At 43.4% G+C, this 21,443-nt stretch overlaps 1 protein-coding gene across 5 annotated transcripts in view; it reads left to right on the top strand.

Annotated features, from left to right (window-relative positions):
* Positions 1-21,443, top strand: part of TLN2 (talin 2) — a 426,530-nt gene that overhangs the window by 283,535 nt on the left and 121,552 nt on the right. For 4 of the 5 annotated variants that reach the window (XM_072962302.1, XM_072962304.1, XM_072962301.1 and 1 more), the window contains 8 exons: positions 7,698-7,853; positions 12,305-12,406; positions 13,359-13,435; positions 16,195-16,375; positions 17,284-17,397; positions 19,546-19,654; positions 20,381-20,589; positions 21,148-21,246. In XM_072962302.1, coding sequence (XP_072818403.1) covers positions 7,698-7,853; positions 12,305-12,406; positions 13,359-13,435; positions 16,195-16,375; positions 17,284-17,397; positions 19,546-19,654; positions 20,381-20,589; positions 21,148-21,246 — 1,047 coding nt within the window. Of the gene's footprint in view, positions 1-5,600; positions 5,872-7,697; positions 7,854-12,304; positions 12,407-13,358; positions 13,436-16,194; positions 16,376-17,283; positions 17,398-19,545; positions 19,655-20,380; positions 20,590-21,147; positions 21,247-21,443 lie in introns of those variants that run through there. The other variant, XM_072962305.1, reaches the window with a different exon arrangement.

Genomic DNA, 21,443 nt, shown 5'->3' with positions numbered 1-21,443 from the left:
ATGCTTGTGCACATCAAAAACAGTCACAAAGGAAAAAGACAACCTAGAGAATGGGAGAAAATGATTGCAAACCATATATTTGGTAAGGGGTGAATATCCAAAATACGTAAGCAACTTTTATAACTCCATAGCAATAATAATAATAATAATAATAATAATAATAATAATAATAATAATAATAATAATAATAATAACAACAAGTCATCCAATTAAAAAATGGTCAAAGGACATTGGTAGACATTTTCCCAAAGAGAATATTCAGGTGGTCAACAGGTACAGGAAAAGGGGTTCAACATCACTAAACATCAGGGAAATGCAAATCAAAACCACAGTGAGATATCACCTCATACCTTTTTTATAAAAAAGACCAAAGAGAAAACAGATGTTAGCAAGGATGTGGAGAAAACTGCACTGTTGGTAGAAATGTGAATTCTTGCAGCCACTATGGAAAACAATGTGGAGGACCCTCAAGAATTGAAAAATAGAACTACCATATGATCTGGCAATCTCACCTCTGGGTATAAATCCAAAGGAAATGAAATCACGATCTTGAAGAAATATCTCTACTTCCGTGTTCTTTTCACCATGATTATAATAGCCAAGACATGGAAACAGTCTAACTGTCCATCAGCAGATGAATAAAGAAAATGTGGTAGGTAAATACAGTGGAAAATTATTCAACTGTTAGAGAGGAATTCCTGCCATTTCTGCTCTGACTTATATGTGGAATTTTCAAAACCTATCTCACAGAAATGGAGTCAATGAGAGTTTGCTGGGGTGGGGGGTCATGAGATGGTGGTCAAAGCACACAGACTTGGAGTTTTAAGAATACCTTCTGAGGATAAAGCACAGCATGGTGACTATAGTTAACAATACTGTAGTATATACTTGAGATTTGCTAAGGGAGTAAATCTTAAATATTCTCATCATAACAATCAAAACAAGGTAATTATGTGAGGTGAAAGTGTGTTAACCTTATTTAGGTAATTACTCCTCAATGCAAACATATATCAAGTCATCACATTGTGCATCCTAACTTACACAGTGTTCTGTGTCAATTGTGTCCAAATAAAGCTGGAAAAGATGGCATGATGTAAAATGATTTTATCTAAAGCCACTAAGGTGTTTGATAAAATTCACCTACTCGTTATAAAAATGCCTTTAAAATGCTGGAATGGAAGTGTTCTTCTTCAACATGATAGAATGTTTTAAACCTATCATCAGTATCCTACTTAACAGAGAAATGCTAGAGAGAAATCTATAAAAATTGGACTCAGAACAAGTGCCCCTTTAACATTGTTTTGGAAGTTCTAGGAAGTACAGTAAGGCGTAAACATTTTTTAAAAACATAAATTTAGGAAATGAAAAAACTTATCACTTCTTGTGATTGCATATCTTTTAACGAGATATATGGAATCATATTTTTAACTATTTACTTTGAAATAATCATATATTCACAGGAAGTTATGAAAATAATACAGAGAATCAAAAAGTCAGAGTAATAAGTGTGAGTAAGGATGTAGAGGAACTGGAGCCTTTATACACTGCTGGTGGGAATAGTGCAGCCTTAGATAATAGTCTGGTGGTTCCTCACATGTTAAATAGAGTTACCACATGACCCAGCATTTCCGCTCCTGGGTATGTGTGCCCAGGAGAATTTGAAGCATATGTCCATAGAAAAACTTGTACGTGAAAGTGTATAGCTGCATTTAGCCAAAACGGGGAAACAACCCAAATGTTCATCAGCTGATGAATGGGTGAACAAAGTGTGGTGTGTCCATAAGGCACAATATTATTTGGTCATAAAAAGAAATGAAATGTACTGCACCATGCTACAGTGAGGATGAATTTTGGGAGTGTTATGTGAAGTGAAAGAAGCTTGTCACAAGATTCCATTGATACAGAATGTCCAGAAAAGGCAACTCTGGAGAGATAGAAAGTAGATTAGTGGTTGCTTAAGAATGGGTAGGATCGTGGGGAGGGATAGGCAAATGAGAGCAAAGGGATAGGATTTCTTTTAGAGAAGATGAAAATGTTTTAAAATTGACTGTGGTGATAGTTGCAAATATCTATAAATATACCAAAATCCATTGAATTATATCCTTTAAACAGGTGAATTGTATGGTATGTAAATTATACACCTTAATAATGTTAAAAATAATAATACAGAGAATTCTCCTTTCATCAACTTTCCCTCAGTGGAATTATATATAGTACAATATCACACTGAGGAAATCGACATTGGTACAATTCATACACGTTACTCTATATGCACTCATTTGTGTGTGTGTGTTTAGTTCTATGCAATTCCTTCACACACGTAGATTTGTGTTACCACCACTATAGTCAAGATATAGGACTCTAATCCATCAAGAAAACCTTGTGCTACCCTTTTATGGCTACACATACCTCCCCCACCTTCCTGTTCTTCCCATACTTCCTCCCTTCTCCTGATCTTAACCCCCTATTGTCCATCTCAGTAATTTTCTTATTTCAAGAATGCTACATAAATAGAATCATAAAAAACAACTGTTTGAGATTTTTTTTTCATTTAGTACAATTCCCTTGAGAGCCATCAAAGTCATACTGTGAATCTATAGTCTATCACTTTCTATTGCTGAATAGTATTCCATGATATTAAAGTACTCATTGGTTTAGCCATTCACCACTGAAAGACATTTGGGTTGTTTCTAGTCTATGGCTATTGTGAATAAAGCTGCTGTAAATATTTGTGTATAGGTTTTTGTGTGATTGTAAGTGTTCATCTCATTGGAATAAATGCCCAAGAGTACACTTGCTGGACCATATGGTAAGAACACATTTAGCACTATAACAAACTGGCAGACGATTTTCCGCAGTGACTGTATCATGTACATTCTTGCCAGCAAAGTATGAGTGACCCAGTTTCATATCATCCTCTCCAGCATTGGGTGTTATCATTGTTTTTTATTTTAGCCTTTGTGATAGGTGTTTTATGATATCTTATTGTGATTTTTAATTTGCATTTCTCTAATGGCTAATGATTTTGAACATCTTTTCATGTGTTTACTTGCCATCTGTGTATCCTCTTCAGTGAAAGGTCTGTTCATGGTTTTTTTTGCCAGTTTTCTAGTTAGAGCCTTTTTTCTTACTGTTGAATTTTAAGAGTTCTTCATGTATTCTAGGTCCGAGTCCTTTGTTAGATGTGGTTTGCAGATATTTTCTCCTGGTCTGTAGCTTGTCTTTTCATCCTCTTAACAAGGTCTTTCATGGAATTAATGTTCTTAATTTTGATGAGGGGTATTTTATCATTTTTCCCTTTCATGTTTGAAGTGTTAACATCTAAGAACACTGTCTAAGTCTAGGCTCCAGAAATTTTCTCCTGTGTTTAGTTCTAAATGTTTTATAGTTTTATATTTTACATTTAGGTCCATAGTCCATTTTGAGTTAGTTTTGTATAAGGTGTGAAGTTTAGGTCAGTGTTCCATTTTTTGGCCTATGAACGTTCAGTTTCCCAGCGCTGTTTTTGAAAGGGCTATGCTTCTCCACTGGATTGTTTTCATATCCTTGGCAGTTCATTTGAATACATTTCTGCCGATAGTTTCTGGGCTGTCTGTCCTGTTCTATTGATCTGTGTGTCAGTCTTTCCATTGATATCACACTGTCCTGATCTCTTAAGCTATATAGTGAGGCTTAACATCAAGTTGAATGATTCTCTTTACTTTTTTCATCTTTTTCAAAATTATATTAGCTACTTTAGGTCCTTTTCCTTTCCAGGAGCACTTTAGAACAAGCTTGCCTGTATCTATAAAAAACTTAGCTGGGATTTTGATAGAAATTGCACTGAATGTATAGATCAATTTGGGAAGAATTGATAACTTTACTATGTTGAGTTTTTCAACCTATGAACATGGTATTAGGTCCTTTGATTTCTTTCATCAATATTTTGTAATTTTCAGATCCCTGTACATATTATAGCAATATACATAATTTTAATTTTTAGATATATTTTTAAATTCAGTGAATAGATTAAGCAAATTTACAAGACATACGCCAACAGCGTGAAATAGCCTGTGTGTGCATAAATAAGCACTGCCATTTAGAATTTATGATGAAAAGAAATCACAGAATTGCACACATCCAAAAAAATTGTTTGGGTAAGAGACAGTGTGTGTTTTAAAGGCATAAATAACAGATTTCTCTAGACCCCCCCAACCTGAACAGACCATTAAATCGTGAAGGAAGTTCATTGGCATAATTTAAGAAGTGAGTTAAAAGTGAGTGATTGATTTACTACTTGGGTAGGCTATTAGAAATCCTAAATTACATAAATCAATGAAATAATAATTTATAAAATATAAATGTTGATATTGAACGTAATCATACCACATGGCCTTGAGATCAGTTTTATATATATATAGAGAGAGAGAGAGAGAACTAGTTTGATATGTTTATAGGTGCTTCTGTCATATTTTCTTCTATATCTATGAATATTTTGGCCTAATATTCAGAGCATTGTACAGCTGACCCTTGAACGCTGTGGGCTCTAGGAGGCGCCAACCCTTTGCACAGTTGAAAATCTATGTATAACTTAAGAGTCCGCCCTCTGTATCTGCGATTCGCCTGCATTGATGGTTCCACATTTGCAGATTCAACCAATACAGATCATGTAATACTGTAGTGCTCACTGTTGAAAACCTACATATAAATGGACCTGCACTGTTCAAACCCATGTTGTTCAAGGTCAACTGTACTTTATATCGTTAAAGTAGAAAGTGTGTTGCATGTTGGAGTCAGGAGGATTGGCCTAGAATTCTGGATGCAATATGGCTGATGTAAGAAATAGCAGAAACTCATATAAATTTGAGAGACATCTTTAACCTTCCTAAATCTGTTTCTTCATCTGAAAAAAAATGGGAATGATTCTTTACAGAGCTCTAATAAAGATAAAGTGAGCTAATGTATGTAATTAAATGTAGTACCTGGCATGTAGGGACATTTAATAAATTTTAAATTATCCCAGCTCCTTAGCCATCCTCACAATTCCCTAATTCCTGGGGGGATAGCTGGGGAGCTGACCCTCTTCTGCCCTGAACTGTGAAAACATCACAGAGGGCATTCAGAGCATCTCAGAATTGTGAATTAAGTCAAAACAGATTGCCGATTGTTTTTATAGAGAGAAGTGGCGAATGAGCAGGGTCTTTACCACCATTTTGCTCTTGGGCAGCCATCCTTTGGCTGCCACGCCCTTAAAAGAAATGGGCATCCTGATGACACGGCACAGCACCCCAGCCCATGCTGCGGCAGGAGCCGGTGCAGAACTCTAGTGAGCACAGCTGGGCCACGCTGAAGTCAGGCCTGGAGCCAAAGCATGCCAAACGCTTAGCCTGCTGGCATCCCGCCACCCAAGCCTGAATCTGATGTAGGACGCAGGTGATGTAAGAATCAGCCGGTATATCCACACCTGTGAGAAGGGCCCAAGGCAGAGCCGGCTTGATCACAGCCAACTGCCAGGGCTGAGCCCAGAGCAGCGGTTGAGATGCGCTCAGAAGAGGAGGGGCTGGTTCGTTCATGGACCCTGCTTCTCCTTGAATACCCACGTTCTCCTACCTTTAGAGCTCGACACATCCTCAAAACAAAACCCGCCTGATGAGGACTGCCTCGAGAGAGACGTGGCCGTGTCGCTGGCAGAATCGCAGCCACAGTCTGCGTGTACCTGTGTACGAGAGACCTGGGTCTTCCCTGGGTCATGCCTGGCCTTCTCCCGGAGATAAAAGGGTGCTGGTGTCTGTAGTTGAAGGTTGGAAAGGAGAGTTGTGGGGTGGACTGAGATTCGAGATACAGAGAGGCAGAAGGAGCCTTATTGCCTCTGGACCTTCTCCTAATGTGCAGGTCTGCCACTGAGGGTCTCAGGCAGGTCCTCTGTCGGGGGGGAGCCTACATCACTAGCATGGAGCGGAGCCCCTTGCTATTGTAGCTTTTTCCAGCTGCTCTCCACTCTGTGGGTAGGCGCTGAAATAATTTTGTCCCCCGGTGGTGGTCTCTGTTGCTGAGTGATAGTATTTTCTCAGTTCCTTATGCACCCTCCTCCCAGTCGTGACCTCCTAATGGAATGCCCGCTGTAAGCTGTTTGCTTGTTCGCTGTGGCTTCCTCTCCCAGGCCAGCGTGATCTCCACAGGGGTCAGGGCAATCCGTCACGAGCCCACGTTCTCTCACCCCAGAGCCCCTCAGTGGGGATGTGCAGATGGGAAAGGGGAAGGCAACAGCTGCAAACCATATTTTATTTCTGATCTCCTTCCTGGTCCCAGCCGCTGGGCCGGTGCCAGCGCTGTGTGACTAAACGAGCCGCCTGGAACCTCTCCACCTAAATCCATGCAGCTCTGGAAGCCATGTGAGGCTAACTGGCATGGCCCACCCTGCACTGATTTCACTCCTTGTGGAACTGGCCTCTCTGGAAGGGATCTGACTCTTCTCTGCATGGTGGTTTTGTTTGTTTGTTTTTGTTAAGGTTCTTACAGTGCTGTATTTCCCTCGTCAGACACCCGCACAGATTCCTGATGCCTTATCTCCTCCTTTTGGGGGGAGGCTGGAGGTGTGCCGTGACTTTCCCCATCTGAGGGATTAGGCACTGCCCACGGGGGCTGGGATGGGTATTTTTCCTTTGCTCTGATTGCTTCCATCAGAAGCACTACACTGTGGTAGACAGTTTCTTTGAAGTCAGAGATGCTTTTGAGCTGCTCAAATCTGTGTTCTAATCCTGGCTGTACCACCTACCACTGTTTGCCTTGGGCAAGTTGCTGGTGCCTTCATTTCAAGATGGGGGGATGTTGATGGTGCCAACATTTGGGGGATGCTCTGAAGATGAATGGGTAATATTTGTGAAGTATCTGTCCCACTCCTGGCTTGTTTTAAGTGCCTGTACACACACCCACGTATGCTTGAGTACTTTGTGCTAATTCGTACACGTATTCCCCTGGTAACAGTGGTTGTGGGCATTGCTAGGTTTCAGCGTATAGTCTTTGAAAACTTTGGGGGTTTTTTCCTGACAACAAGAGAAGTGTGTATTAAGTTAAATTTTGGAATAAGGCAAAGCAAAAAAAAAAAATACAAATCATATGAGGCGATCGTTGCCACCATTTTCTCATGTAATGAATTTTTTAAAAATTTTATTTGAAATCTCATTTCACAGGATTATGCTGTGCAGACTGGTTTTCTTTTGTGACTAATTATCATGAATCCAGTTGTTTTCATACAATATGATTTTTAACAGTTGTAGAGTACTCTGTTATTTGGCTGTAGTCTTGTTGAAATTTTTGGTTATTTCTAGTTTTTCACTGTGATAAACTATAGTCGAGCTGCTTTCTTGCAGCATAATCTTTATGCACATTTATAACTTCTTTTTGAATAAGTTTCTAAAAGCAAGCTGGATTGAAAATAGGTGCATTTTTAAAGCTTTGAGTGGTTACTAACAAATTCTCTTCCATGAAGGCTTTGCCATTTTAAATTCCCATCAAGCGTGGACCCCCTTCATACTTTCTTTAATTCTGAGTATTAATTTTTTTAAACTATTATATATACATGAAAACTTACCTACTTGCTGCTTCTTATTGCTTATTATCTAATTATTATTTTAAACACATCACAGCATCACTGATTACTTGGCAGTATCAGATGTGTTCAGAGGAAGAGCACTGAGTCTTGGTATCTCTTGTTTCAGGAAAAGATGAAAGGCAAGAACAAGTTGGTGCCTCGCCTGCTGGGGATCACCAAGGACTCGGTGATGCGCGTGGATGAGAAGACCAAGGAAGTGCTGCAGGAGTGGCCCCTCACCACGGTCAAGCGCTGGGCAGCCTCACCCAAGAGCTTCACACTGGTAGGGACTGGCAGAAGGCAAGGAGTGGGTCGACATGGCCTTGGGTGGTATCAGGGGGCAGGAGAAACAATACAAGTGCATTGGGTTTCCCTGGCCTTGGGTAGTGGCGTAGAGAGGGACAGGTGGCGGGAGTTTGTGGGGCAGGGGGTGGGAGTGGGCACTGGTCCAGAAGTGAGAGAGATGCCGGAGAGCTGGATCTCCTTGGCCACCTCTTCCTCTCTGGTGCTCTGAGGCAGTCTCAGTTCCTTGACTAGAAAGAGCCAATCACAGGATAATCCTCAGTCTTCTGTGGTCTTAATGCCATCCATAGTTACCCTAAAATTTAAGCAGCTTGCTCACACTCTGAGGCCCATGCAAAGGCTCCCTCCTCATCTCTAGTTATTTTAGAAGTTCCTAAGAATTGTGGTATCTCGCCAAGACGTGTTTTCCCAGCCTGCCTACAAAGAGAGCATGCCGTATGGTGGAAATATCATAGACTGTGGCGTAGTGTTTGAAACCAGCTGGTCATTTCCCAGCTCCATGCCCTTGCTCAAGTTATTTCTCCTCCCTGAGCCTTAATGTCCTTGGCTGTAAAATGGGGACAGTAATACCTGTTTCACAGAGTTGCTGGAATCAAATGAGATGATAACGATAAAATGCTAGTGCGAAACACATGGGAAGTAGAGAGAATGTGGGTTTCTTCCAGGCCTTCGGACCTCTGAGTTCCTCCTCCCAACCTCAGTATCTGCTCTTAGCAGAAGATACTATGTGGTCGTAACTATATAGCCAGCCACATCGACATGTGAGAATTAAGACAGTTATTTTGTAGGACACGTTGAGCGACAAGACAGGAGTGTTAAAATTTGTGTGTTTCTTCAGAACCCCAGGCGTGTACTCCTCTCCAGCTCTAGTGAGCACTTGAATTATCTGCATGTAGGCAAGATCTCGTAATAAGGCATCAGGAAAAAAGGTACAAGGAAGGGGCCTTGGTGGGAGTATTAGTTATCTGACTTGACCACTGATTGGCAGACTCATGCCAGGTGGGAGGAGTCCTCAGAAAACAGACCTTCTTTCCTCCCGTAGTCAGTAACACCTGTACCTGCAGGGCCTTAAAAAGTAGGTGTTCAGACTTAGAGAGCTATGTTCGCATCTTCCATTGTAGGTAGTTGTGGATAACATCTAAAATAGAAAAATCAAAAAGTCAATAGAAACATGCTATTTAGAAATACTGAAAGAGAAATTGCTGAGTTGAAAGTAATTACCTCTGGGTGGAGGCTGGAAAGTGAAGGTGGGAATGGGTGGGGCAGGAGACAGCTGTGTTTGGTTATATCCCTTTTAATGCTGTTGGTCTCTAACTTAGGTCCAAGTACTGCTTTGTTAAAAACAAAAAACTTATTTAAATGGTTATGAATTGCAGTAACTACCTCCAGCAAAAGAGAAGACAAATACCAATGTTGGATTACAGCTTATGACATGTAAACTTTCTTTACTTCCCACCTTAGCTTCAATTTAATGTGATTTCCAAGTGTTGGGGGATTTTCCTGTTGTCTTTCTATTACTGATTTTTAGTTTGATTCTCTTATGGTCAATGGGATATACTCTGATTCTGTTATGTTCATGGAGCATACCGTGTATGGTTTCAATTTTTAGAATTTTAAGATTTGTTTTCTGTCGCAGGATATGATCATTCTTGGAGAACGTTCCTTGAGTGCTTGAAAAAAATGTGTATTCTGCTCTTGGGTGAAGTGTTCCATAAATGCCCTTTAGATCCTGTTAGCTGATGGTGGTGTTCGAGGCTTCCAGATCCTCGCTGAATCTTCTGTCTAGTAATTCTAGCAATTCCTGATCGTGAAATTCCCAACGGCAATTGGGGATTTTTCTGTGTCTCCTTTCCTATATGTCAGTTTTTATTTGATCTATGTTGATGGTCAGCTGTTTGGTACTTACACATTTAAGATTCCTCTATATTCTTAACGGAGAAATTGTGTTATCCTTATGTTCTTTTGTTCCTAGTAAAGTTTGCACTCTGAAGTTTGTTTTATCTTGTATTAATATAGCCGCTTTTAAAATTAGTGTCTGCATGTTATATCTCTTTCTATCCTTTTACTTTAAATGTGGCTATATTATTATATTTTAAATGAGTTTCTTGTAGAGAGCATAGAATTGGGTTGTACTTCTTATTAAAATCTATTCTCTTTTAACGGCAATATTTATGCTATTAATATTTTCAGCTAATTATTGGTATGTTAGGGCTTAATCTACTGTTACATAATTTTTTCTGTTTATTTTTTCCTCTGTTTTTCTTACCTTCTTGTGGGTTACTTGAACATTTTTTTAGAGTTCATTTTCATTTGTTTGTAATATTTTTTGAGCATATTTCTTTGTATAGTGCTCTTAGTGATTATTCTAGATATTATCTTATACATATGAAATTAATTACCGCCGACCGGTATCAGTGTTTCACCACTTCAGGTAAAATATAGAAACCTTCCTTCTATTTAAGCCTGTTTACACTCCGCACTTCTTTGAGTGTAATTACATATTTTTTCTAGATACAGTAACTACTGCATAAGATGGTATTATATCTTTTGCTCTAAACATAAAATGTGATTGAAGAAAACCCATGAAGTAAAAGATAGTCTATTATATTTACTTCTCTTTTTATCCATCTCATTGCTCTTTCTCTTATTCAAGTTCCCTGCTTTCTTTTGTTTCCATTTTCTGCGTGTCTGGAGAGCTTCGTTTAGTCATTCCTTGAAGGTAGGTCTGCTGGCAACAAGTTCTCTCGGTTTTTTCCTGAGAAAGTTCTTATTCCTCCTGCATTCATGAGGGATCATTTTGCCAGACAGAGGATTCGAGATCCACGCTTCCCTTCTTGTGGCGCTTGAGGAATGTCATCCCACCCCTTTCTGGCCTCTGCGGTTTCAAGACTAGAAATGTTCTGTTGTTCACATTGGTGTTCATTTCAGGGTAACATGTTGCTTTTCTATGAATGTTTGTAAGATTTTCTTTTCTCTAGTTTTCAAAAGTTCTTGGTCTGTAGGTTGATTTCTATTCTATTTTGAGGTTTGCTTAGCTTCTTAAATTTGTAGGTTTATGTCTTTCACTAATTTGGGGAAACTTCCAGCCATTATTTCTTTTAACAATTTTTTTTCAGGGGCCTACAATCTTGTATTTCTGATGATATGGATGTTAGGTCTTTTTTAATTGTCCCACAGACCCCTGGTGCTCTTTTTTATCTTGTTTTGCCTGTTTTCTATTGTTTCGATTGATAAATTCTACTGATCTGTTTCTAAGTTTACTGATTCTGTCCTTTGTCATCTCTGCACTACTGTTTAATCTTTCTTGTGAATTGTTTTACTTGGGTTATTGCCTGTTTTAGTTCTATAATTTCAATTTGGTCCTTTTTTATGCCTTAACGTTTCTTTGTTGCATTTTTTTTTTCATTTGTTTCAGGAGACTTTGTAACTGGGTGTTGAAACATTTTTTTTTTTATGACAGCTGCTTTAAAGTCCTCATCAGGTAATTCCATTGTCTGATTCATCTCAGTATTGGCATCATTTGATTAGCCTTTTCTGCATTGTGGTTATCCTGGTTCTTGACTTGAATAGAGATTTTCAATTTCATCCTAGACATTTTGGTTATTAGGAGACTCTTGATCTTGTATGTCCTATTTTAGCAGACAGTCATCTTGTTTAGGTTTAGTGTGTCGTGTGCTGGGTTACTTCTATGGACACGAGTTGCAATGGCAATTAATTTTCTGAGCCCTTGCAGTGCTATTCTGGACTGATTTATTCTTCTGACGCCACTGGCGTTCCTGCTCAAAGCCTTTTGGTGCTGTCTGTGAGGGAAGAAGGGACTTCCTTGGGCCACCTGCTATTGCTGGGTGACCTTTGTTAGGGGAGGGAGAAGCCACTGGGCCCAAGTCTCTTTATGCTGCTGCGTGGTGGGCAGGGAGGCACAGGGCCTTGCTCTGGCCACTGCTGCAAAAGGAATCAGACCACTGCCTGCCTGGGTTGTGGAGCAGTGCCTGGGATGGCCGGGTTTCAATGCTTTGCAGCTGCTGCTGAGCAGCAACCTGGGTTGTGGAGCTGCTTGAGGCTCCCATCGAGGTCTCTACTGGGCTTCCCCTCTCCTGGTCCCTTGGCCGGAGAGAACAGGCTTCTCAGGAACTTCCAAGTTTCAGACCTCTCCAGCTCCCAGCCTTGGGGAGATGGGATAGAGAATAAAACTAAGAACTCACCAGACTGGCTCCTCGGGTCCTGAGATCTCAGCCAGTCCACCTTCCCAGCATTCAGAGCCCTTTGACCACTGTTTGTTAAAAAAATTTTAGGGTGTTCCATTGTATTTAGAGGGGACGAGCAAGAAAAAGTGAGTATATGCCAGAACTTGGTCCAGAACCAGACCCCCTCACCTTTGAAACTGCTGATGGCGCGGTATTTCTTCTAATGTGGGATTTCTACCCCACCCAGGATTTTGGGGAGTATCAGGAAAGCTACTATTCAGTACAGACCACTGAGGGGGAGCAGATATCCCAGCTGATTGCCGGCTACATTGACATCATCCTCAAAAAGGTATTTCATGCTGATGCAAATAGAACTTCTTTATTTTTTTTAATTTTTTTTTGATTGAAGTACAGTCAGTTACAATGTGTCCATCTTGGGTGCGTAGCACAATGTCCCAGTCATACTTATACATACATACACATACTCGTCTTCATATTTTTTTAATTAGATGTTATTACGAGATACTGAACATGGTTCCCTGTGCTGTACCAAAAATAGAGCTTCTTTATTAAAAGACTCAGTTTAGATAATATAGCTACCTGAAAAAAAAAAGAAAGAAAAAACCATGTAACTTTAATTTACTTCTAATTTTTTTTTACTACTTTAATCTTTAACATTAAGATTGTTTGAGTGTGCAGTCTTTGACCTCATATCCTAGGGAATTTCTGATCTGTGTCACTAACTGCCAGGTAATGAGCAATAGTGCATCACTTAGCTAGTGGGTGAGCCCAGCTTACCCCTTAGCATCTTCCTCTCCAGATAATGATGTTTGCTTTCCAGCATCTATAGAGATGGGATTGAGGACCTGAAGATGTTCTTTGTATTTCTCTTTTTTTTTTCTGTCTTTCTCTTTCTGTCTCTTTTTTTAAAATCAAATTTAATAGGGGCTTACATACCATAGTGGTATATACACAAACCTCTCCTAAGGCTTCTAGATATAGCCCACTGAGATCGCCAAGTTCTACTAGAAATATTAATATCTATGTCTTGATTTTAACTGTATAAAATTAAGTCTTGCAATAATGAATACAGAAGACATTAGCTACCTCTCTATAGTAAATTATATATTTCTCTTTCACTGTTACTATTGCTTTTGTTCACCCATCACTTATTAAATATCGAATACAAAGAACCTGGGTAAACCTCAACATTTCTGCTTGTGTGGGTCCTTTTAAAAGGTCTCTTAAAAGGGTCTTGTGTCCAGACCAGCTGACTTTCACTTTTGTCTGTTTTACCTCAGAAACAAAGTAAAGACAGATTTGGACTAGAGGGCGACGAGGAGTCAACTATGTTAGAAGAATCCGTTTCTCCCAAAAAGTACGTATTGTTGGGAGAACTGGAGAAGCGCCTTCTCCCCGGCCTGACAGGTTTCCTCGGGCCGGCTCTGGGGCTGCTGCCCGAAAGTCCCTCATGCGGAGGAGGTGGCGGTGGGTGAGAAAGATGAGTATTGCTTCTCGAAGTGCAGGGCTCAGATCCTCATCACCAGTGTTGAGGGTGTCTTTTTGGGGTGGGGGTGGCCTGGGGATTTCAGGGCGACGCTGAACAAAATGGGTTTAATTCCATCTTTAGACACAGTGAGCCTTCGTGAGTCCTCTTCTGAATTTCTGGTTTAAATCTCATAAACTACATCATTTTCCTCAAAGCCTCGAGTCTAAGTTTAGTTCTGTGCCTTTTGGGGTGGGGGCCTAGCCAGTGGAGGAGTTACTGTTTATGGAATGCTTGTCACCTGCCACACTTGATACCCATGTCACGAGGCAGCAGAGGGACGTGGTGAGAACGTGGATCCTGGAGCCAGAGTTACTTGGTTCAAATCTGGGGTCTGTTTTTTTTTTTAACTAAAAAAAAACTTTTTAAAAACAACTTTATTGTGGTTTAATTTCTGTACAGTAAATTACACATATTTCAGGTGTACACTCTGATAAATTTTGATAGATGTCTACACCTATGAAACCACCACCAAAATCACGATACCTCACACTTCCATCACTCCCCAAGAGGTGCAAATTTCAACCTCCCGATTTATCCCTTCCCACCCCCTTTATGGGGTCTGTTTTTTAATGTGTGGCCATGGGGACATGATGAATTTTCTCTGCTCCCTTCATTTCATCTATAAAATGAGAATAGTGATTGACAGTAGTACCTCATAAGTTTTATTTTGATGACTGAGTTACTAATAAAGCACATAAAATTAATAAATCACATAAAACAATGCCTGGTACAAAATAAATGTTTGCTGTTGCATCATTTTAAATTCAGAATAATCTCAGTTTAGCCCCATTTTATAAACGAAGAAACTGAGATTAAAAGTAAGTAACATTGGATAAGTAAGACTCCTCGGGAAACTGTTCAGCTGCCCTTGTGATGTTAAATAGAGCACTGGAATGATAACTTTTCTTATCTACACTACACAGTTTGCTGGCTCAATTGATCCCTGTGGAAGAGGTAGGCTAGATCTTAACATCTCCAGTTTGCACCTGAAGGATCTGGAACTCAGTGGAGGTTAGTTGAGATGCAGCCATGTCCAGAGCCAGGACTCAGATTTAGATCTTGTGCTGTCTCCTACAGTACACTGCCCGGAAGCTCTAGCATGTTCCAGCATATCGAGCTTGCTTAGTCATAATAACTGTTTCTCTAATGTGGCCACTCTGTGCCATGTTCTCACAACTTGCTTTATCATCACCTTGAAGGTGCTCTTCCATTTGTCCCCTATTAGTACTCAAGTTGGAACCAGATTTGATACGATGCATTTCAAGTCCTGTTTGCTACCCTGTGGCAAAAAGACCTTAAGTGTTTGAAATTGTTAATGACTGTTAGATGGACACGAGGAAGCTAGTGTTTCCTAATAGAGTGAGCTGTTCACTTCTCGGGGCTCTGATGCACTTGAACTTCTCCTCGGAGCAGCTAAGTAAGTGTCTGAGCCCAGAGTGCTGGGACCCTCCCCTGCCTGGGGCCACTATAGCCCGTTTGCACTGCAGAGGGCATCATGGTGGGGTCTGGTCAAGGCAAGCAGGTAGCATGGTCCAGGTAGGTCCTGATCACTAGACCGTCCGCTTCTCCCTATACTGGGCGTTGGTGGAGATCTCGGAATGCAGCTGGTGTAGTGGAGCCGTAGATCCACCCTCCCTAGTGCCAACCCCTCTGCAGACATTCATGTTTCTCCATGGATGCCTGTTGCTTGGTGTCCTAGCATGGCTCACAAGCTTTGCGCTGGGCAACAAGGAGTGACCTGTGATGATTCCAGAACCCTGGGACACAGGTGCCTTAATGCAGCTGCTCACCGACCCTGCCCACCTCCCACACATGCACACAGACTCCCCCAGACTCTCCCCTGTGCATCTGCCCACCGGGCTGCTGACTTAGCTGGGCTGCCCTCAGGTTCTTACCTTCCTGCGCTCATAGAGTCCTTTGCACTCACCGATCATTTCAAGAAACTAGCAAGGAGTAAAACACTGAAAGTAGTTTTGCTAGATGCCCTAGTCTTCCCAGACTTACGTAGAGATCATCTGGAAGAGGTGCCGAAGACTGCCAGTCGTCAAGGCTCCGAAGGTCTTTACACATCCTCTGTGGTCAGTGACTTTCAACCTAGGGAAGCAGAGCTCAGCCGTGGGAGATTTTAAGTTCATTCCCATACTTCTTCCTTCAAGCTGAAGATGAATGATCTCTGTCCCCAGTGCTTCGAATAGAACCAGGCATGCAGTAGATCCGTGTTGAATGAATACTATTTCAGGTAGAATTTACCAAATAATAGATGGCTGTGTCCGAAGCATTCACTTGTGCCTGGAGCATCATTATTTTCTGTGTCTTTCAAGAACAATGAATAGCATAATACCATGAACCTGTTAAATAGATAAACTGGGAGCTGTTAGTTATGTTACCGATTATAAAAAGATTCATTCATCTCAGGGTTCTCCGGAGCATTTTAGTGCTGCTACTTCATTCATGATTCTGTCTGTATTTGCCTCTTTTAAATTGGTTGCCGGAGCATGAGGCAGCGAACGCTGATGGCCCCGGTAGATTCTTAGTACACTGCATGTGAGAGGCCACCTCACAGTGACCAAAGCGTCTGTCCCCCGCAGGTCCACCATCCTGCAGCAGCAGTTCAATCGGACCGGAAAGGTGGAGCACGGCTCAGTGGCGCTGCCGGCCGTGATGCGCTCAGGCTCCAGCGGGCCCGAGACCTTCAACGTGGGCAGCATGCCCTCCCCGCAGCAGCAGGTCACGGTGGGGCAGATGCACCGGGGCCACATGCCCCCGCTGGTGAGGCTTCCTGGGGACTTGCCCTGCCCTTCAGTGTGCTGCCTCTGGTTCCGGGGCGGGGGACACCAGCCATGGTGACAGGTTGTGTGTGTCATCCACACTCTCTTTAGCTCCTGTCTGGACCCCGGCTCTTCAGCTGTGCAGTCCCCATGCCTAATTCTCAGTGTGTTTTCTTTTAAATGGGTGGCTCTGGCAGTGCCCTGTCTGGGGTCCTAGGTGTCCTCTAGGGCTGGACGAGAGCCAGTGCCCTTTCCGTGTGGTTTGTGATCTGCTCCCCTGCCTGCTCATTGGCCCAGGTACCCCTCAGAGAACCTTAGAAGGAGACAGGTTGCTTCCCATCCACACGTTTCCCCTGAGCCGATCACTGGTTCCCTCCGCTGTGCTGGTCTGCCCGACTCGGGGCCTCTCTCAGTCTGCTCCGGAAACCCATGCTTCAGGGCAAGAACTTTTTGCAAGCTGAAGAGCCTGAAAGGTCGGCATTGATCTGACTCTGGAGACGTGTTGTCGACTGTGGGTTTGGATGGAACCCTTAACTTACTTACCGAGAAGAGTTCTGGTGTGACACCCTCGTGATCCCGTGCACGAGACCTCTGTCATCAGTCCGCAAGGACTGGAGCCCCTTAGCTCCCCTGCAGGGGACTCCTTCTGAGCCTCCTTGTCAGCTAATTAAGCTCTCCACACTCTGCTGATGATAATCTCTCTACTGCAAACAGCCACTTTTAATCTTCTTTTAATGTAGTGCAATAACTCTTTGTGGCCCACAGTTGAAATAGGAGGTGGTCCGGGCCGTTGGTGAGATGTCCCCCGGGGCCGCTTTATCCTGATCCCAGGTTCAGTTTCCTTGCACTCGTCGAGGGCTGTGTCAGCCAGGAGTGTGTGATGACCCTCTGTGCTACCTGCCCTTGTAGACCTCGGCCCAGCAGGCCCTCCTGGGGACTATCAACACGAGCATGCACGCCGTCCAGCAGGCCCAGGACGACCTCAGCGAGCTTGACTCCCTGCCACCCCTCGGCCAGGATATGGTGAGCACTGTGCGTCGTTCTCATTCGATGTCTCTGCCCTGGCAGAAAGCAGGGTGATGCGCTCTGGGAGGACTCAGCTAGGGGAGTCTCTGTCTCCAGCTCAGTGAAGTGGAAATCCGTATTTTTTCACGAGATTGAGTCTCTGTAGGTGCACCTGCAGGGGGAGGGGGTCATAAGGTGCTGCAGGCTGTTGTTGGTGCCCTGCTCAATGGCTGTGTCAATCTGGGCAGCTTCCTCTCTGTAGGCCTCCACTTTGTCATCTGTGAGTCGGGTTGTGGTGAAGACTCGATAATCCAATCATGTTCAAGGCTTCTTAGCCAAGTGCCTAATCGTAAGAGCCCAGTGAGTGTCAGCTGGTTTTGTTGTTAATACCAGTGGTTCTCAGACTGTACCAGATGGCTTGTTAAAACAGGTTGCTGGGTTCCTCTCCCATTTTTTCTGACTCAGTGGGTCTAGGGTGGGGCCTGAGAATGTGTATTTCCGACAAGTTCTCAGGTACGGCTGCTGGTTCACGCTTTGCGAACCGCTGGGCTACTACTGTTGAGCTTTTCAGTGGGGCAGGGTAATTAGCTGCCTTCCTATAGCTGCTGCGGTGCGAAATTGTAGCCCCTCGCTGCCTAAATCGTGAGCCACAGGTCGGCAGCATTGGCAACTCCTAGGATCTGATGGAAGGTACGGAATCTTCAGAACCTCCTGAATCAGAATCTGCATTTTAGTGAAGTTCCCAGTGGTTCTGTGTACATACTGAAGTCTGCAAAGCACTGGCTCCCACGTCATCCTCTGCCCTGCTTTTGCACATTAGAATCACTGGAGGAGCTTTAAGGACAAAGCCCAGGGTCCAGGTCTGACCAAACAAATCAGTGTTGCTGGGGTGGGGCCTGAGTGTCAGTGGTTTTTCATCTCTCAGTGTGATTTTGATGGGGGCCGAGGTGGAAAAAACCATTGCCGTCAGACTGCTGGGCCATCAAACGGACCAGAACCAGGACTTAATTTGTAACCTCGCCTTGTCCAGCCTCCAGGTTCTCCCTGCACGGTGTGGTTTTCATTTGGGTACCTGTACACCTGCAGGGTGCCGCAGCCTCAGGGCTACTCTTCCCGAGTATCTGAAGTCATTAAACATTTTGCTTTGGGGAACTTCAGAGCAGAAATACATATGGCAGACTCCCATATCCAGCACAGTGATGAGACTGAATTTTTTTTTTTTAATGGAGGTACTGGGGATTGAACCCAGGACCCTCCTGTGTGCTAAGCATGTGCTCTACCAGTGAGCTGTGACCCTCCCTCCTTGAGATAGAATTGTAAAATATCTGGATTTAATATTCTTGCTTCACCAATTTCCAAAGAATTAATTTACAAGAGGTAATTAGTGCTAGAGATATCCTGAACCAAGATTAACTTTTGGAGGATGTTTTGGGAAGCAGATAAGCACCTTAATTTACCATAGGGTTATCATTCTCAGTGTAAATGATCGTTTTATTGGCTAAGATCAGAAATGCTAGAAATTTGGCTGTTTATAAATCAAATGAACATAAAGCATAAGAACTGGAAAGGTTTTAAAAGACCACTGAGTTTCTAAAGTAGAAGAAATGGAAGGCACAGGACCTGGATGAAATTTGCCCGAGGCCACATCACTTCTTAGTGGTAGAACTGGATCCAGGGCAGGGGTCTTGACGATGCCCCCACCCACCCAACACATCCTACCAGGAAACATAACAAGGCAACCTGACACACATACTGTAAACAGAGACGGTTCCTCCACTGACAGAGAACCCTCATGAGCTGAAACACCCTAACTCTAACGCCATTGTCTTAAAAAACAAGGTGGAAATTAGCAACAGTTGTTGGAGATACTAATTATTCTCATTTATTTAAATGGAATTTACCTAAAGAAAGCCACAGAGAATTTTTCTCTCCAAGATATTAAAAATTAACTAAAACATAACCAGTGTAAGAAGCATTGAGAATTCACACGCCATGCAGCCTGAATGACTGAGCAGGAGGCCTGTGAGGGACATGGGTCAAGATGACTTAAGGGCCTTGTTGGGCCCGCCCAGTAAGAAGAGGGGAGCCAGAACGCTGGTCTCATTTTACTGCACGACTTCTCTGGTTTCCTGGGTAATCCTGTCATGCAGTTGTCTGGTTTTGCAGGCGTCTAGGGTGTGGGTTCAGAATAAAGTCGACGAATCCAAACACGAAATCCACTCTCAAGTCGATGCCATCACAGCTGGAACAGCTTCAGTTGTTAACCTCACAGCCGGTAAGTCCCTGAGGGATTTGTGGTGTATTGTGGTTTTTGTTTTTTTTTTTTTTAAAAACACACAGTTCTTATTCTTTGATTGAAACAACAGATTTTCCTATTCTGAGAGGAGAGTCTATTTTTAGGCACTCGGAATGCTTCAGCATTTTCTCCCCCTGACCCAGGAGAAATGGGGGAACATCTCATTCCTTTTTATCCACATCATGTATTATCAGAAAAAACACTCACTTAGCTCTTCTTGTTCTTCAAGTGCTGGACATACTTCAAGGTATATTGAGGCCAGTTTCTCCCCTCTGAGAGCTTACAATCGGAAAATGGCTGGCTCTCAGGTGCCTTCTTCTGTCTTGTCTGGCACTGGTCTCTGCAAAGCACGACTCCAGGTGTCGCACTGTCAATTGAGAGCCAAGAAAGGTCTTGGCCTCACTGAGCAGTGTTGGGGGTTTCAGGAGCAGAGCTGACCTCTCTCAGCTGCTGACCTTGGAGAGGTCTTCTGAAAAACTGCCCTGAAATGCTGAGACTTCCTTGGGAATTTTGAAGGTGCTCATGCTCAGCACCTCTGTGTATGAGGCCTCGGGGTGAAAGGGCCCCATGAGGAGCAGCACCTTGGAGACGGGGAGACGTCCACTTCCTGCAGGATGGTGGGGAGTCTGCTGCCCATGTCACCACCTGGGCGCTCCCCAGCCTTGACCACCCTCCTTTGATGGTGACGGTCCTTCTCTGTCCCAGGTGACCCTGCGGACACCGACTACACAGCTGTGGGCTGTGCCATCACCACCATCTCCTCCAACCTGACGGAGATGTCCAAGGGCGTGAAGCTGTTGGCGGCCCTCATGGACGACGAGGTGGGCAGTGGGGAGGACTTGCTCAGGGCTGCGAGGACCCTGGCCGGGGCAGTGTCGGACTTGCTGAAAGCTGTGCAGCCTACTTCCGGAGAGGTGAGCTTGCAGGCGAGCAGTCACTCGGGCTCTGATGAGACCGTGCAGCCTTTGAGTCCCATGGGGCACTGCTTCCTGAGCTGTCCCGTCCGTCCTCATGGGGCATGCTGCCACGCTGTGGAGTTTGGATTTGGCGAACTGGGTGCAGGAGCGACGGTTCAACCTTTGAGACCAGTTGAGCTCTTAGTAGGAAGCCTCCCTTCCCGCACTGAGGGTAGTTGATTAAATGTAACCTCAGAAACTAACACATGACAGAAACACACTTCAAGGGGATACAGGTCTGTCCCCTAATTTCCACAAAGCACGTATCACCTTCCTACCAGCTGAATAAGCCCATTCATTGAACATTTCACATCATCCAGCCATGGCTGGTGTGTGAGCCATTGGGCATTCCCTTGCACAGACTCCCCTGGGACAGGTGTGTCTCTTGTCTACGGATACTTGGAGAGTCTCACTGAGGTGCAGGAGAGGGCTGTCCCACAGGGCTTCTCTTCCCGCATTGCCGTGTCTGGAGGAAACGCATCCTCTTTCCCACTAAGATGTTCTCTGTGTTCGTAGCCTCGACAGACCGTGCTGACCGCTGCCGGGAGCATCGGACAAGCCAGTGGGGACCTTCTGCGGCAGATTGGAGAGAATGAGACGGATGAGCGCTTCCAAGTAAGACCCTTGCAGTCCACAGCCTTGGAGTCTAAGTGATGGTCTTAGACTTGAGCTGGGAGAATCTAATGAAAACCCGAGTCTTCCTTGAGTCTTCCTTTTCCTTCCTTGAAAAAGGTTGAGGTGGATTATCTTAGAGTGTGGTCTTTATGTGTTAAAGAAAAAAATTTAATTGAAAACCTCATTTCACTTCCTTC

The sequence above is a fragment of the Vicugna pacos genome, chromosome 6 (genome assembly GCF_048564905.1).
Source record: "Vicugna pacos chromosome 6, VicPac4, whole genome shotgun sequence".
In the NCBI taxonomy this organism is placed as follows: Eukaryota; Metazoa; Chordata; class Mammalia; order Artiodactyla; family Camelidae; genus Vicugna; species Vicugna pacos.
Note: the sequence above shows the minus strand (reverse complement) of the source record. Positions and strands in the feature narration are given on the sequence as shown.